At 38.7% G+C, this 16,791-nt stretch overlaps 1 protein-coding gene across 1 annotated transcript in view; it reads left to right on the top strand.

Annotated features, from left to right (window-relative positions):
- Nucleotides 1-16,791, top strand: part of GALNT1 (polypeptide N-acetylgalactosaminyltransferase 1) — a 78,241-nt gene that overhangs the window by 8,049 nt on the left and 53,401 nt on the right. Inside the window, 1 exon segment of the mRNA XM_023510167.1 lies at nucleotides 7,627-7,868. Within this exon segment, the coding sequence (XP_023365935.1) occupies nucleotides 7,730-7,868 (139 nt within the window). The 5' untranslated portion in view covers nucleotides 7,627-7,729.

Here is a 16,791-nt window from a genome sequence, read left to right as displayed (position 1 = left end):
AAAAACCAAAGAATTAGTAGAAAGCTATAATAATTAAGACAGAAATATGGTTTAGGAAGAGAGCTCAACAGAAGAGATACAGAAACTCAGATTTTGCTTTATGACAAAATTGGCATTGGACACCGTTAGGGAGAGCGTGAACTTGCTATAAATAGTTTTGGGATAATTGGATATCCACATGGGAGAAAATGATACTGAATCTTTACTTAAATGGGAAAAGCAAAACTTAAAAATTTTTAGACATCAAAACCTTACTTTTCATCATCTCAATGCAGGGAAGAATTTCTTGAGATGTAGAAATGTGAATCATAAAAGATACGTCTTATTAAGAAGATAAAGATATAAACCGGGAAAGATACTCATAATAGATGCATTAGTAACTGACACGATACATAGAGATCTTTACAACTTAACAGGAAAAAGTGAATGAGCTTTCTCAACGCTAAGTTTTCGTCAGTAATCATTTGAAAACTCAGAAGCAGTGGCAGAAGTGTTGGCCCACACGCTTCTTAGGAAGTGGGAACTATGAATTTGAAGGTTGAGGAGCTGGAGCCACACTTAACATTAGCAGCAGGTAGTGGGCCAGAATGGCTGCTACTTGGTCTCGACAACTTTGGCTTCAGTTATCATTTCACAGATTTACTTTTTTATTGCTCTAAGGTAATATCTAAATTTATTTCTTAACCATATGGAAAGCCACTTGTCCCTGCACCAGTTTTCTTCTCTGATTTATCGTAGAGTAGCAGCTTTCCTGTTTTTCACACTTGTATGGATTTATTTCTGGGTACTACATGATGTTAGATGCGTCTGCTTTATAATAAATCCAGTCCCCCAAAGCCTTTGGATTTTGATTAGAATTATGTTGAATTTATCGATTAATTTTTGGGAAGAAACTGATACACGTTTTCCCCTGAAGATGTTATGTCTATTCAGTAGTCAGGTGTTTTTGTGGATTCCTTCATGAAGGTGCCGTGGTTTTCTTTACCTCTTACACGTATGTGTTCCAGTTATTTATAAGTATTATACCTTTGGGTTTGCATAGCTGTATTGAATAGGATTTGTTTTCTGTTATATATTCTGACTAGTTATTACTGCCACATGGCACAATTGATGCTGTGTGTTCATTCATCTTGTATTCAGCAACTTTGATGAAACAAACACAAACTAATTAGCTCTAATGGTTTATCTGTTGATTCTTTTAGAATGTCTGTGAAGAAATCAAGCTATCTGAACATGGTGGTTTTGTCTCTTTTTTCTAATGCTTAATTCCATTTCCTCTCTTCTTGCTTAGACTTCCAGTACAGTATGAGGTTGAAGTGAAGACACACAGCATAGCATGTCTTGTTTATAATGATACTGACATGAACCTGAAGTTCCATCATGAAATACTACGTTTCCTATAGGTTAAAGATTTTCCTTTCTAGCCCTAGTTTGCTGTTGAAGTTCTCTATTGCTGAGTAATGAATCACCTGAAAGTTTAATGGCTTTAAACAGTAAACATTGAGTATCTCCTATTTCTTTGGGTCAGAAATGGAGGAGCAGCTTGCCAGGGTGGCAACGGCTCATGATATCGCAATCCAGACATCAGCTGAAGCTTTGTCCTCTGAAAGCTTTCCTGTGACTGCTTTCAGGGGGGCTCACTGCCACGCCCCACAAGGTAGTATGTGTTGGCAGGAGGCTTCAGTTTCGCACCAGTGGGCCTCTCTGTGGGGATGATGGCGCTGGCTGTCTCCAGGGTGTGTGATCTGATAGACAGCTAGAAGGAGGCCGTAGAGTGTTTGTGACCTGGTTTGGAAGGCGCGCACCATCACTTCTGCCGCGTTCTCTTGGTTGGAAGCAAGCCACTAAGTCCAGTCCATACTCTAGAAGGGAAATTAAGCTGCACACAAACTATGTTGTGTACTGATTTTTTAAAGTCTTTCTGCCCCTACAGAGTTACATGAGTCAGAGTCTTCTGTCTGTGTGTCTTTACCTCAGACCCTGCCTTTGAGCCCCAATCTTGTGTATCCAGCAGGCGTGGTTAGCGTCTCTCTTTGAAAGTATCAAAGGCGCCTCTTACTGAACATATCTAAAATCAGACTTCTGGAGTGGGAAAGGAAGGGAGGGGGGAGGTTTGACAGAGGGAGGAGGAAAGGCAGGACCACACTTACGGAGCATATGACAAGGGTACAAGTCAAATCTGTGAAGTGTAGAACATAGATGTTTTGGCACAATAATCAAGTAAATTGAGGTGAAAGCTATGATGACTGGTTTGATGTAACCACGTCAAATTGTATAAAAAAAAATCAGCACATTGTACCCCACATATGCATGAATGTATTCATGATTTACATGTATTTGACTTAATAAAATTTAAAAAAAGAAAAAGAAGGTAAAATCAGACTTCACGTTTTCCCCATCTTGCTTCTGCTCCCCGCCAGCAGTTGGTCCTCTTTTACAGATCCTGTTTTCATGACTGGAATCACTCTGCGTCCAGTTGTACAAACCAGAATTGAGTTCCTTAAATCTTCCTACGTTTATTCGTCTCTGGCTTCTTTTCACATCACATCCCTTTTTTTCCCTTCAGTGTATTCTACAATTTTCTTTACAATTTAGCTTTTGAATGTTAGGCTCCATCCTGATAGAACCTTGCTAGTCACTGCCTGAAATGCTTATTTTTCCCTCAAATCATGTCTTCCTTAAGGAAGCCTTTTTGGCAAAGTTAGATCTGTCATCTTATTAAGACTTTTGGTTTTTCTGGCAGAAATTTCAGCTACAAATTACATGAATAGATCTGTTAAAAAGCTTCATATCTCATACCTCTGCCTGGCCAGTGTGATGCGAAAGTAGTGGTCCTAGGTCTAGGGGCCCGAGAGGGTACTGTGTTCTCTGGAGAGAGGGGCCTGAAGCTTTGGCTCCAAGAGAATTTTCTCTTGAAGTTTCCGTTGAGCTAAGGTTCTTTTTTTAGCCTTCAGATTTCTGGAGAATCTTGGTTAGAAGTATGAGGAGAGGAGAACATAATCAGTTAGCCCTAAAAAGGCTATCAGTATTCAGGAAGACCTTAGCATATGTGACATTAAGAATAGGATCAGAAGTTTACTGAGAAACAGATAATCTTTGACTTACAGTGGTTTGACTTTTGATTTTTCTACTTTACAATGGTGCAAAACTGGCACAGTTTTACAGTAATGCCTGGTATTCAGTAAATTAAGTAAGGCACTTGACATTTTGTTACAAAAAAGGCTTCATGTTATGTGATTTTGTCCAGTTAAGTGAGTGTAAACGTTCTGAGTACAGTTAAGACTAGGCTAATTTTGATGTTTGGTAGGTTAAGTATATTAAATGTATTTTCAATGTAAGATGTTTTCAACTTGTGAGTTTACAAATATGTAATCCCTTTATAGGTGAGATAGCCCCTTTAATTGATTGCTATATTTTGACATTAATTCTGATTTTATAACTTTTAAAATAGTTAAATACACTTCAAATGGAAGATTTTAATTTACTGTGATTGGGACAAAGTGAACTTCTGGTGACTTCCAGAATGAATTGTGATATGTGTCTTTTGAGAAAACATACAGCAGTTTTTCTCCTTCTAAAATTGTCATTCTTTGAAATATCTCCCTCCCCATATTTAAAGTTAATTGAGATCGAATTTACAGACAGTAAAATTTATCCTTTCGGTGCAGTCTTACAAGTTTGGATGAATGAATGTAGTTGAGTGATCACCTGCACTGGGAAGACGGGACGTGTTCATCTTCACACATTCCCTTCTGCCCTTTACGGGTAGAACCTACTCCATTCCCAGCCCTTGGCAACCACTTGCCTAATTTCTGTCCCTGGAGTTTTGCCTTTACCCAAATGTCATATAAATGGAATCGCACAGTATATGCAGCCTTTCGTGTCTAATTTCTTTCACTTTGCATAATGCCTTTGGAATTTTTCTGTGTTACTGCATATATTAAGAGTTTATTGATGGGTGTGGTGGCTCATTCCTGTAATCTCAGCACTCTGGGAGCTGAAGGTGGGAGGCTTGCGTGAAGCCAAGGGTTGAAGATCAACCTGAGCAAGAATTAGGCCATTTCTACAAAAAATATAAAAATTAGCTTGGAGTAGTGCCGCACACTCAGAGCAGAGGCAAGAGAATTGCTTAAGCCCAGATGTTTGAGGTTACAGTGAGCTATGATGATGCCACTGCACGCTACCCCAGGTGACAGAGTGAGGTTCTGTCTCAAAAAAAAAAAAAAGAGGGAGAAAAAAGAAAAATAGAGTTTGTTGTTTGTTATTGCTGGATTGTTGGTAGTGTTTCACTGTACAGATGTATCACAGTTTATCCATTTGGATGGAGATCGTTTGGATTGTTTCCAGGTTTTGATGATAATGAGGAAACTACTGTAAAGACTTGCACACGGGTTTTTGTGTAGACATTTCTCCTTTCTTCTGAGTGAATAGCTAAGAATAGAATTGCAGATATGTATGGGAAGAAATTGTCAACTGTTTTGCAGAGAGCTGGGCCATTTTGCATTCTCACTGGTGACGTATCAGAGCTCCAGTTGCTCTGATTCCTTGTCAGCACTTCGTATTTCTTTTTCTTTTATTCATTATCAGTTCATAGTACTGTTTCCATTGTGGTTTTAATTTATAGTTCCCTGATAGCTAATGATGTTGGACTTTCCATGTGCTCATTTGCCATTATTTGCCTTTTTGGTGAAGTGACAGTTTTGCCCATTTTATTAGGTGGTTTGTTTTCTTACTGTGCTTTGAGAGTTTGCTAACATATTCTGGATACAAGTCATTTATCAGATGTGTGATTTATAAATATTTTCACCCCATTTGTGACTTGCTTTTTGTTTTCTTCATGGTATCTTTTGCAGAGGAGAGTACTTTGTAATTACTTGGGCTTGTAATTAAGTAATTAATTGGACTTGTAATTAAGTCCAGTTTATCTATTTTTTTTTAATGATGTGTGCTTTTTTGCTCTAAGGAATCTTTGTCTAATGCAAGGTCTCCAAAATTTTATCCAGTGTTTTGTTCTAAACCTCATTTAGATTTTTAGTTAATTTTTGTATGTGGTGCAAAAGTATGGGTCAAGATTTTTGTTTATTGTATGTGGGTATCTAATTGTTCCAAGACCATTTGGAAAAGTCTCCTTTCTCCATAACAATGGACTATTTTTGTGTGAGTCTCTTGTAGAGAACAGGGCTTGGCTGCTAGCACGAAAGTTAGGACTTACTGGCACACTGATGTCACCAGTAATGTCTGTTGTGACACACAGTGCTTTTGCTGTGGTGAAGGTTCCCAGATGGGGATGTCAGCCTTCTCCTTGGGAAGTCAATGCTAATAGTCTCTGGGTATGTGGATGTTCTGTCTGTAGACTTCTTTTGCTTCCTGAACCTTACTAGGTTCTTACTAGACCTGAACCAGGTCTAATGTAAAATTACTTTCCTAGCCCCTGACTAGTCTTTTTGAAAGAGGAGACCATGTTTTTTCTTTCTTTCTTTTTTTTTTTTTGTGTGACAGAGTCTCACTATGTCACCCTTGGTAGATTGCCATGACATCACAGCTCACAGCAACTTCCAACTCTTGGGCTTAAGCAATTCTCTTGCCTCAGCCTCCCTAGTAGCTGGGACTACAAGCACCTGCCACAACGCCTTGCTATTTTTTGGTTATAGTTGTCATTGTTGTTTGGCAGGCCCAGGCTGGATTCAAACCCACCAGCTTTGGTGTTTGTGACTGGTACCCTAGCTGTTGAGCTGCAGGAGACCATGTTCTTATTAGTTATAAATGGCTATTATGAGATTGAAAAAGATTTATGAGTAGAGCAGGACCTTTCATAATAGATTAATAATTTCGTACTATAACTATTTTTATGAAGAAACTACTCCCCCTTTACTTTCAGAAAAAATTTCAAAATACAATTTCAAAATCTGGTTTTGTGCTATATTAATGTTTTCTATTACAAAAAACGTTGTGTCTAAAGTATCATAAAATTGGCGTCTGTAAATTTCTAGGCTCAAATAATGAAGCCTGAAGATATTTTTGATATATGATTTTAGGGTTTTGATACCCTGTAGTCTCTTAAAGGTCCAGAATTTGCTGTGAAACAGTTTTCTGCAAACCTACTGTCCCTGTCCCCCACCTGCTGGTTTGTTCTCCCACTGAGCTTTCGGAGCTGGGCTTTGGTTTCTTTGTGTCCTTATTTAAGGACAGTGAAAGACACATAGACGATGATTAATAAGCGAAGAATAAAGGAATAATTTTATAATAACGATGGACATAAAGGTAGAAATTGTTTCATTAGAAACAATTACATTTATGCAATTACATTTATATAATTAACAATTATGTAGAAATAATACAGTGCACTATTTTTCCATAAACAAGCTTGAAGTAATGTTGGTTATCACATATGAAAATTAGCATTTCTACCTACAATGCTTAACGCAAATTAACAATTTTTTAACGGCTGTCTAGAAAGTAGAATTTAGAAAATAAACTGCCATATTTGCAGAAACATTTTTCTATCCTTTTGCACCTTATCTATTGGATGGTAGTAGCAGGCAGTTGTGGCAACATACATGGTACTTTATCTTCACTTTTTTTTTTAAGACAGGACCACCTTTATTTTTTCTTTAACATAAACAGATTTTAAAAATACTAAATTTCTTACATGTTATTTATCCTCCACCAGATTTGTCCCTGATAACATTTCTAGTATTTTAAATAAATCTCAAATAATTTACTCTAACTTACTCCTTCTAATACATTTAACTGAACTGCATCCTCCAGCCTAAAGTAGTTACCCAGAATGCAAGATGCATTTGACAAATGGGGAGACAGGTTAAAGTGGTTTCTCTTGTGCCCTGCCATTTTTTTCTTTCCTCTATTTGGAAAACATTTTCTGAGGTTTGCTCTGAAGTGATAGAGATGAACAATAAGCCTCCCATGATCTCATTCCTTTGCAGGAGGACAGTAGTTGAAATCCCAAATTATCCCTCATCCTGACAGCCAAACCCTGATCTTTAAAAAGTGATGTATATATCAAAACAGCTACAAGGAGGACTTAGGATAATTCCTGGGCTTGGGACCTGAATGTGGATAGTTGAAGTGGATGGGGAATCACTGGTTGCTTAACAGCCTGTGGCAATTAATTGCTTAGTTTTTGCCTTAGTATTTAATATAGCAATTGAATAGAAAGGTAGTTAAGACCCATGTGTTTGATGGGCGTGAAATAGTAGCTCACTGTTGTTTTAATTTGCATTTCCTAATTATAGGAAATTGCACATTCGTCTACATATTTGTTAGTTATTTAGGCTTCTTTTCTGCAAATTGCCTGTTTACATCCTTTACCCGTTTTCCTATTGGATTGTTTTATATTGATTTGTAGGTGTTATTTGTATGTTCTTTTCTCTTATGCTTTGTATAGACTAGGAGATGTATAGTCTTGACATTAAAACTTTGTATATATTTTACAAGATATTTCCAAGTCTGATTTTCAGACTTACTCTTCATAGTAAAATTTCTTATTATTCATGATATTAGTAATTTAAGATTATTTTATATGGCTAACATTAATCTTACAATTCACTGTCTAGGTTCTAAAAGTTTAAGTTAATCTTTTTTTCTTTTTTTTTTTTTCCTCTATAGGGTATGAACGTGATTTCTGATGAAACTGGACTGGAATAATTTTCATGATCTTTGTATATTTATATGTATATATTTTAAAATTTTGCATTTGACTTAAAGTGCCATGAGAAAATTTGCTTACTGCAAGGTGGTCCTGGCCACCTCCTTGATTTGGGTACTCTTGGATATGTTCCTGCTGCTTTACTTCAGTGAATGCAACAAATGTGATGAGAAAAAGGAGAGGGGCCTTCCTGCTGGGGATGGTGAGTGCCTTCTTATAATACAGCTGTCTTAATAAACATACCCCTTTTTAAAAACTAGTTTGGGTAATATAAAATTTTAACTGGTTTAGATTAATAGTAATTACTGGCTTTCTGTAGTATATATGTGATTTTACAGTTCTCCCGTTGAGTTCTTGAACAGTTAACAGCATGCAAGTATCATGTACAGATTGCTAAGTTCAATTTTTGCATTCCATGTTAAATGTAGTTCATTTTCTACATGTTGCCAAATAATGTGGGAATCTCATAGTTAGAAATGACAAAAAGTACAGATTAATGCTGTGATGCTGAGTGGAACATTAAAATTATAGGGTACCAAAAGAGATTTTTTTTTTCCTCCTCTTTCCCATCTTAATCCTAAGAGGAAGAAGTTTTTATAAATCAGCGTGATCCAGAGAGATCTTTTTGTTAATGCTGTGAATCTGTGGTCCCTAATCCCTGGGCTGAAGCCTGGTGCTGGCCCATGTCCTGTTAGGAACCGTGCCACACAGCGGGAGGAGTGGAGGCTGTGTTTTCAGGCTCACCTTCCGAGCTCCGCCTCCTGTCACACCAGTGGCAGCATCAGATTCTCACAGGAGCACGAACCATACTGTAATCTGCGAATGTGAGGCATCGAGGCTGTGCGCTCCCCGTGAGAATCTAATGCCTGATGATCCAAGGGGGAAATGTAATAATGCACTTGAATCATCCTGAAACTATCCCTCTCACCTGCTCCTCACCAAAGCTACTGCAGTCTGTGGAAAAACTGTCTTCCATGAAATTTGCCCCTTGTAGCAAAAAGATTGGCTGCTGTAGATGGCTTCAGTTAGTGCTGTTGGGGGGGGGGGGTTGGAAAAGATTGGGCTGTACAATGGGGGCTGCAGTGAGACCATTGCAATACCTGGTATGAGAAAGAAAACAGAAATTAAAGGACCTAGTTAGGTAGTACTGATATTTTTGGCAAGGAACATCGGGAAAAGCCGTTTTAAGCTCTTCTTATTCATCAAATGCTGCCTTTTAAAAATTATTCTTTTTTTAGTTTTTCAACCATTTAAACTGTTCACGTCTCTGAACTCTGTGATTAGTTATAGAGTTATAATGGCTGTACAGCAATTCCACTGTTTTGAGGAGTTATGTACAAATTATTATTCTTTCAACATAAATTTTTTAAAGTATTTAGTTCCCCCAAATTTACAATAAAAAATTATTAATTTGTATTGGTAACTGTGCCTACTTAAGTGTAATTTTTATATGTGGTTCTGTTTTTATATATTTTATAAAACTGGTTCTTTTTTTTTTTTTTTTCCTTCTTGGGAAATTTGCTTAAATTAGGCTCAGTTGTTAGTATTAGATTTTAATAATACTTAGACTAAGTCTAAACTTTTAAAATTTTTACTTTTCCCATGAGTTCTAACAAAATACATTTTTATTCAAGGCCAGCCTGGTAACTTGTGTCATATTTACTTTATGGCTCTGCTGGTTTTTTAACTTTGGTAACAAAATGCTGCCTCCTTAACTGTTGCTAGAGCTGTATTCAATAAATTTAAATCAAAGAATAAATATGGTCATTCACCAGGCAGAAACTTGGGTATTCTTTTGCCAATCAGAATGGATTAACTTTCCCTTCACCCTACCTTAATCAGATAGTAAGCCCAAGGTTTTCTCTTTATTTTTCTTTTTTGAGACAGAGTCTCATTCATTTGCCCTGGGTAGAGTACTGTGGCCTTATAGCTCACAGCAACCTCCAACTGTTGGGCTCAGGCAATCCTCTTGTCTCAGCCTCCCAAGTAACTAGGACTACAGGCACCTGCCACAACGCCTGGCTGTTTTCTCTGTTTTTAGTAGAGATGGGGTCTCTTGCTCAGCCTGATCTTGAATTCCTGAGCCCAAGCAGTCCACCCACCTCAGCTTCCCAGAGTACAAGGATTTTAGGCGTGAGCCCCCGCACCCGGCCTACTGTGGTGTTCAGTCTTAAATGTGAAGTCTTGAAAGTAAGAATGAATGGTGAAGTTTCACTTGGTGAGTGCTTTTTAACTCTGATATATGCTGGGCAGTATATTAGGTGCTGGTAATACACAACTGAACAAAAAAATAAAACAGAATGCTTCCCTCAGGGAGCTCACAATCTAATGAAAGAGAAAGAATAGTAGCAAATACCAATGTGACAAATATCACTGTGGAGACGTGCACAGGAGCAGAAAGGAAGGAGTCCCTGGGGTGTCCGAGAAGGTTCAGTGAGGAAGTCTGCTGTGGTTGAGTGTCAGTGTGAGCAGGTGTTTGTTAGGTTTCATGGGGAAGGGGAGGACCTTCCAGGGGAAGGGGAGGACCTTCCAGGCAAAGGAAAGAAGCACATGCAAGATGACAGGTGAGAAGCCATCATTGACAGATGCGAGAATATGAGGCGGGAGCTCAGAAGGAGGCTTGGCGGCTGGCAGAGGCTGCCTCCCAGAAGGCCTTTTGTGGCAGCAGTCCCCAGCCTTCTTGGCAGTAGGGACCAGTCTTATGGCAGACCATTTTTGGAAGGATGGGGGTTTGGAGAGATGGAAGGATGGTTTCAGGATGATTCAAGCACATTACATCTCCACCTCAGATCATCAGACATTAGATTCCCATAAGGAGCATGCTGCCTAGATCCCTCTCACGCACAGTTCACAGTAGGGTTCATGTTTCTATGAGAATCTAATGGGCAGCTGATGTGACAGGAGGCGGAGCTCAGGTGGTGATGTGAGCCAGGGGCAGCAGCTGTGCAAACAGATGAGGCTTCCCTTGCTCACTCCTTACTCTCTGCTCACCTCCTGCTAAAAGGCCACACATCAGTGGACCAGGGGTTGGGGACAGCAGTTTTATGTCATGCCAAGGATCTTGGACTTTATCCTGTAGGCAATAGTGTGCCACTGAAGGATTTTAAACAAGGGAATAAGGCCCCATTGGACTGGGACGTTTAGACAAAAGCTTTGGTAGGCATGTTGGTGATGGGGAAGAAAATGAAGCAGGTAGCAGAGAGTTTGAGGCTATTGTCAAAGTTTGGAAAAGCAGAGAGTTTGAGGCTATTGTCAAAGTTTGGAAAAGTAACTGGGGCCTGAAATGACACTAGAGGTGGTAAGGGGTTGAATATATGTATATGAAAAGTATTTAAGTAGTGGAATTTACATAACTTGGGGAGCCACTGAATTCAGGGTGTAAGAGAAAAACTCTCAGGTTAGAAAAATTGAAAGAGATAGGTGAAAAAAAAAAAAAGAAAGAAAGAGATAGTGGTCCCAGCTGAGGAGCAACTCTGATGGAAAGGTGTGTTCTGGAGTTAGGTTTGGAATATTTAACTGCGAGATGCTGGTATGTTCTGTGGTAGAGCAAGGTCAAGGTGTTAAGATGGAGAACAGAGGTGAGAGTTTAACTTAGCCTTATCTGTGTCTGAGGCTGCACAGGGTGTGTGTGTGTGCAGCAGAGGAGACAGACTCCCTGGGGATGACTAACGGGAGAACGCTGCTCACTGGGGAAGTCACAGGTAGGAGGAGGAGCCAGAAGGAGGGGGTCCTTGAAGCCCATGAGTGTTATTTGTTCAGGGTTTTACCTGAGATGAAGTGTTTGTGTTGTGTTTGGTGGTGGGTAGTGACTCTGGCAGTGTGACTTCAGGGAGTGGCAACTGTGGAGGCCAGTGGGTTTGATGTCCCGGTGAAGTAGCAGAGATGTGGCTCATTAGTTTCCACGTGAAGAGAAGGAGGTACTCAAGTAGTTACGGGAAAGCAGCAGAAGTCGGTTTTCTGTGTAGCGTTTGTGTGTTGAGGAAGAGGTTTAAAATACAGGGGAAAGTAGGAGTACTTGGAAGAACAAAGTCTCAGCAGACAGGACGATGTGCTATCCGAACCACTTGAAAGGGATTATCCTCAAAGAGGAGTCTAAGGTTATACGGTTTTGAAAACTGCACGAATTTCAAAGAAAAGGAGTCAGTTTTGTACAAAGTACAGAATAAAGGAGAAATCATCTGAGAGTAACAGTGTGGAGATGTGAGATGGCATCATGGCCTCCGGAGAAAAGGAGAGGAACAGTTCTCCCAGGAAGGGTGGAGGTTTGCAGGCTCTGCAGGACGGCTGGGTTGGAGTTAACTGTGTACACAGGGCCTGTGTGTTGTGGAACCCGACTGGGAGGAGGCTTTGCAGTAGCCTGGGGGTGTCGGGGTGCTCAGGGGGAGGGGCTGAGGAGGAAGAATGCAGTGGGAGAGGGAGAGAAGGGCCGAGCCAGGAGCCAGAGGGCTAGCTTGTAGCTAAGGAGAGATGGCCTTGAAGAGGGGCTTTAAAGCAGCTGTTTTTCAGACTGTTCCTATAACCTTCAGAGGCTGAAGGGAGAGGGAGAAACAGAGGGAGAGGACCAGCTGATACTAAAAAGCAAGAACAATGTGAAAAATTGGTTTCTACTGAAGCTTTGGTGCCCTGGGTGCTGGTCCCAAGCTGCATCGGAGCCCCGCTGTTAGGGTTCTGCTGTGGCCCCTCTGAAGAGAGCTTTCACTAACGTGGCTGGTGGAGGGAGGACAGCACCAAAGACCATAGACTTGATAGGTGGAACTAGCACGTATATTTCGTGACCTGGAAGTCTCTCTTGATAGCACACGTGGGCCCCCCAGGATCTTCGGTTCTATGGCATTTGAAAACCAAAAAGTAAAAAATCAATGAGCCTATACATCGCTCCAGAGTAATTGTTTCAATACTGTAAGGAACTTGTTTCTGAATATTCTACTTCACGGTTTCTAGTTGATGAAATTTACTGAATTCTGGTCTCTCTGTTGTGAATAAAGGTGTCCTAGCTTTAAGTAGAATGGATTGATCATCCTTATGATAATGCTGAAGCTCTCCGACAGGACTGCTGTTGATGGACTGTACGTAACAGTTCTCTAGGATTCTTCTGTTTACTTGTTACTTACCTTCTTTAAGTAACAGGGGGCCAGCCTTTGATTCTAGAGGGGGTTGTTTTGTTTTCCTCAGTAGGTCTGTATTTATAGTTTTAGACTTATATTTTATATACCGTATTATCTGAAAATACCAGAATTCTTCTATTGCTTAAAATCGATCTCCCTTGAAAAAACAAGGGGAGTGTGGATTATGGCCTGGGAATATTTGTACTACTCCTCTGCTTTCCAGAAATTAGCTCATTTATTCAATTTATAGATTTGATTTTGCATAGAATAGTCTGTATTTTTACAGATGTAATTTCAAACAGGAATCGATCCTTTACACCAGCACTGTACTCGATTTTCAGAACATTAGATGTTGATGATTCAACTTTTCACGTACTTAGACTGGAATTATTTCATTTGTCAAACATTAGGAAGCCTTAGAGAAATAGTTTATAGAAGAAGCTTCTAATGATTAAAGACTTTAAAATGTTGCTAGTAAAGCTTTCAGAAATGCTGTTAGAATGTTTTTTAAGTGTCAAGTTTTATAACATGGAACAACTCAATATGAGTAAATTGAATGTGAAATTGTAGCAAGGATTGAAACTAACAAGGATGTTGAAGAAGCAGAGAGTTACCATTGAATTAAGTTACAGATAATATTTTGATGTTTAAAAAAAAATGAGAAAGGTCAGGTGCGTGACTCAGGCCTGTAATCTCAGCACTCTGGGAGGTAAGGCAGGTGAATCACTAGAGCCCAAGAGTTTGGTGTTGCTGTGAGCTATGACACCACAGCCCTCTTCCCAGGGTGACAGAGTAAGACTCTATTTCAAAAAATAAATAAATAATTAATTTAAAAATCAGATATGTTGCATTTCATTGCATTTTACATGCTTTCTATTGTTTATAGAATACTTACTTTATATAACTAGAAAGCATAAACCTATTTATTGTAAGCCATATCCAACTGCAAAGATATTAAATATGAAAAGAAATATTTTAGAATAATGAAAATAGTATATAAAGACAGTAAGGATAGGTTGACACCTGTAGCACAGTGGTTACAGTGCCAGCCACATGCACCGAAGATGAGGGGTTTGAACCCAGCCTGGGCCAGCTAAACAATAGCTAAACAACTACAACAAAAATAGCCAGGTGTTGTGGCAGGCACCTGTAGTCCCAGCTACTTAGGAGGCTGAGGCAAGAGAATTGCTTAAGCCCAAGAGTTTGAGGTTGCTGTGAGCTATGATGCCACAGCATTCTACTGAGGATGACATAGTGAGACACTGTCTCAAAAAAAAAAGAGGATGGTAATTGCATAGTAGATTAGAAAATAGTCTGGGAGAAACAATGTTAGCCTTTTGTTAGTATTTTTCCCAAAATAAAGTCGTATAACTTTATATCTCTTTATTCTACTTTCATGAGAGAAATACAGATTAGAAATTTGAAAGATGTCTTAAAGTTATATTCAGAGGCATGTATGTTGTTTTTGTATGCTAATCTTATTTGGAGGCTTTTAGAGTGAACCTGTATATTCTTGGTAAATAAGTTTTCTAAAACGTGACACTGTCTGCATTATCATGTAAATGAAGCTTGACTGAAGTATATAATAATATCTGTTTGTTCTCTCATAATGCTTTGGAACAACACCTTTCTCCTTTGTCAAAGTTGATTTGATTCTTAGAAATGGTCTGCATGTAAAATTTTACACAAAGAAATTTTTTTTTTAGTTCATAAAATGGTATACAGACTCATTTGAGTAGCTTTCAAACAAAAATTTCACTGAACTCATTTTCAATTTACATAAAAGCCTGGTAAGTAGAGTACATGAAAGCTAATACTTACCATCTTTTGTTGATTGCTTTTTAATACTGTTCAATGCATTGGTAGTAAAAACACATTCATTAACCACATGCATTTCCTGCAGACCTTTTTGTCAAGGAAAATGACTGTCCCATTTAATTCTTTAGGATATTATAATTTGTTAATTACAGTGTTACAGTAAATTCTGTAAGTCACACAGCAGTCATATAATTTTATTAATGACAATTTTAAATGTGGTTCTGAAATACTGTGTGTATCAGGTTAGACTATACAATATGGGCAGTATGCTAGATTTTCAGATTATTAATAAATATCAGATGATGACATTTATAAAATATACTGTCGGCATGATTGTGTATGTTGTTCATTTTTGCCTGATTCTTTAGATCTCAAGATCTCAACTTTAAGTTTCTGGTCATACAGTCTCTTATGCTATAAGCAATCAAGATTATACTTCATAGTACTTAAAGTAACAATTTCTTGGGTCTTCCTTCATGGCCCTCCTCCCCCATGGAAAATTTTAAACCTAAACAAAAGCAGAAAGAATAGAAAATTAAAATCTCATATACCCATCATCTGGCTTCATAAGTTGTCAACTCATGGCTACTCTGGTGACATGGATACCCCTTTCTCTTTCTCCCTTGCTCACCTGTTTTGGTGGGGTGGTTTTTTTTTTTTTTTTTTGGAAGAAGGAATTTGATTATTTCTCTTTTCCAGTTTTCCACGGTCAGGATTTGCATCCCTTTAATGGTATTTATTGTGTCCCTCTGTCTCCTGTATTTCCTGTGAATTAGTAGTTAGGTCCAGAGGCTTGGCTAGATTCAGGATCTCCCCACACCCCCACTGCCAGCAAAAGCCATTATAGATGGTACTTGTATAACTTAGAACTCTTAATTTTAAAACTGTGCAGCGGCTCGGCGCCTATAGCTCAACAGGCTAAGGCGCCAGCCACGTACACCTAAGGTGGCGGGTTCGAATCCCCAGCCCGGACCCGCCAAACAACAATGACGGCTGCAACCAAAAAATAGCCGGGCGTTGTGGCGGGTGCCTGTAGTCCCAGCTACTTGGGAGGCGGAGGCAGGAGACTCTCTTGAGCCCAGGAGTTGGAGGTTGCTGTGAGCTGTAATGCCACAGCACTCTACCCAGGGGGACAGCTTGAGGCTCTGTCTCAAAAAAAAAAAAAAAAAAAAAAAAACTGTGCAGCATGAGACCTTTTCTATAAAGTTACCCCTCTTCTCTAAACTAGGGCACAGGTAGCAGAAGCATGTTTATAATCAGGGCCACTAGATGTCTCCCACCTGTTCAGTATTATCTGTATCATTCACAAAAGTTCATTGTCCCCTTCAGAACTCTGGTGTTTCCTATTGACCCCTGAATGTACCAGTCCCAAAATCTATTGATTATTCTTTACTTTCAGAGACATGTAAGTAGAAATGACTCTAAGAGTTTTATAATTTATGATTTATATAAGACAACTTCTATTACAGTTCTTACCATACTTGTTGAGAATGTTTGTCATTGAGAATGATTTTAAAATTCTGCCAACTCTGTTATCAAGAGCTTACCTACTTAGAAAACATTAAGCAGAATTTGCTTTTAAAAACTGTTATTTCAGTTTCCTATAATTTTGAAAGTTATTTCCTACTATTTTAATTTCCCTCCTAAAATCACAAATTATTCTGAGAACAGGAGAAAATTAGTGTACACTATTTTTTTCTTCATGATTCTGTGAAATAGACTTTTATATTCTGGACGAAGTTGTTGGACATATAAATAATTTCATATTCCGCAGCTCTGATATTGGTAGATTCCTTTGTGCCACCATCTGCAGGAGGCTTCCTACAGGTCAGCTGCACCGTCTTGTGGTGCTCTTGGGCAGATGAAGCCTGGCTAAAAAGAGATGGCTTTTCTTCTGCCTTGCTGTCATTATTTTTGCATAGACATTGTGAAGATGCCTAAAAAACAATCTACAGGAAACTTCTCAGCTTTCAAAATAAAGTACAAAACATATTTTCTTCTCATTCTTGGTCTTACCTCATTCTATCCCTTTTAGATAAGAAGTTTAACACAGCATTTTCTAAATATTCTAGAACCTTGTGTTTTTCTTAGAACACATTTTATCATCTCAAAAGCATATAATAAGGAGTAAAGTTTGAGAAGTGCTGATCTGACATCTTACTCTTTTTATGTATATATCAAGAGATAATATTACTCTTGATT

This window comes from Otolemur garnettii, unplaced genomic scaffold, assembly GCF_000181295.1.
Source record: "Otolemur garnettii isolate 467f Iridium unplaced genomic scaffold, OtoGar3 scaffold00012, whole genome shotgun sequence".
Lineage (NCBI taxonomy): Eukaryota > Metazoa > Chordata > Mammalia > Primates > Galagidae > Otolemur > Otolemur garnettii.
Note: the sequence above shows the minus strand (reverse complement) of the source record. Positions and strands in the feature narration are given on the sequence as shown.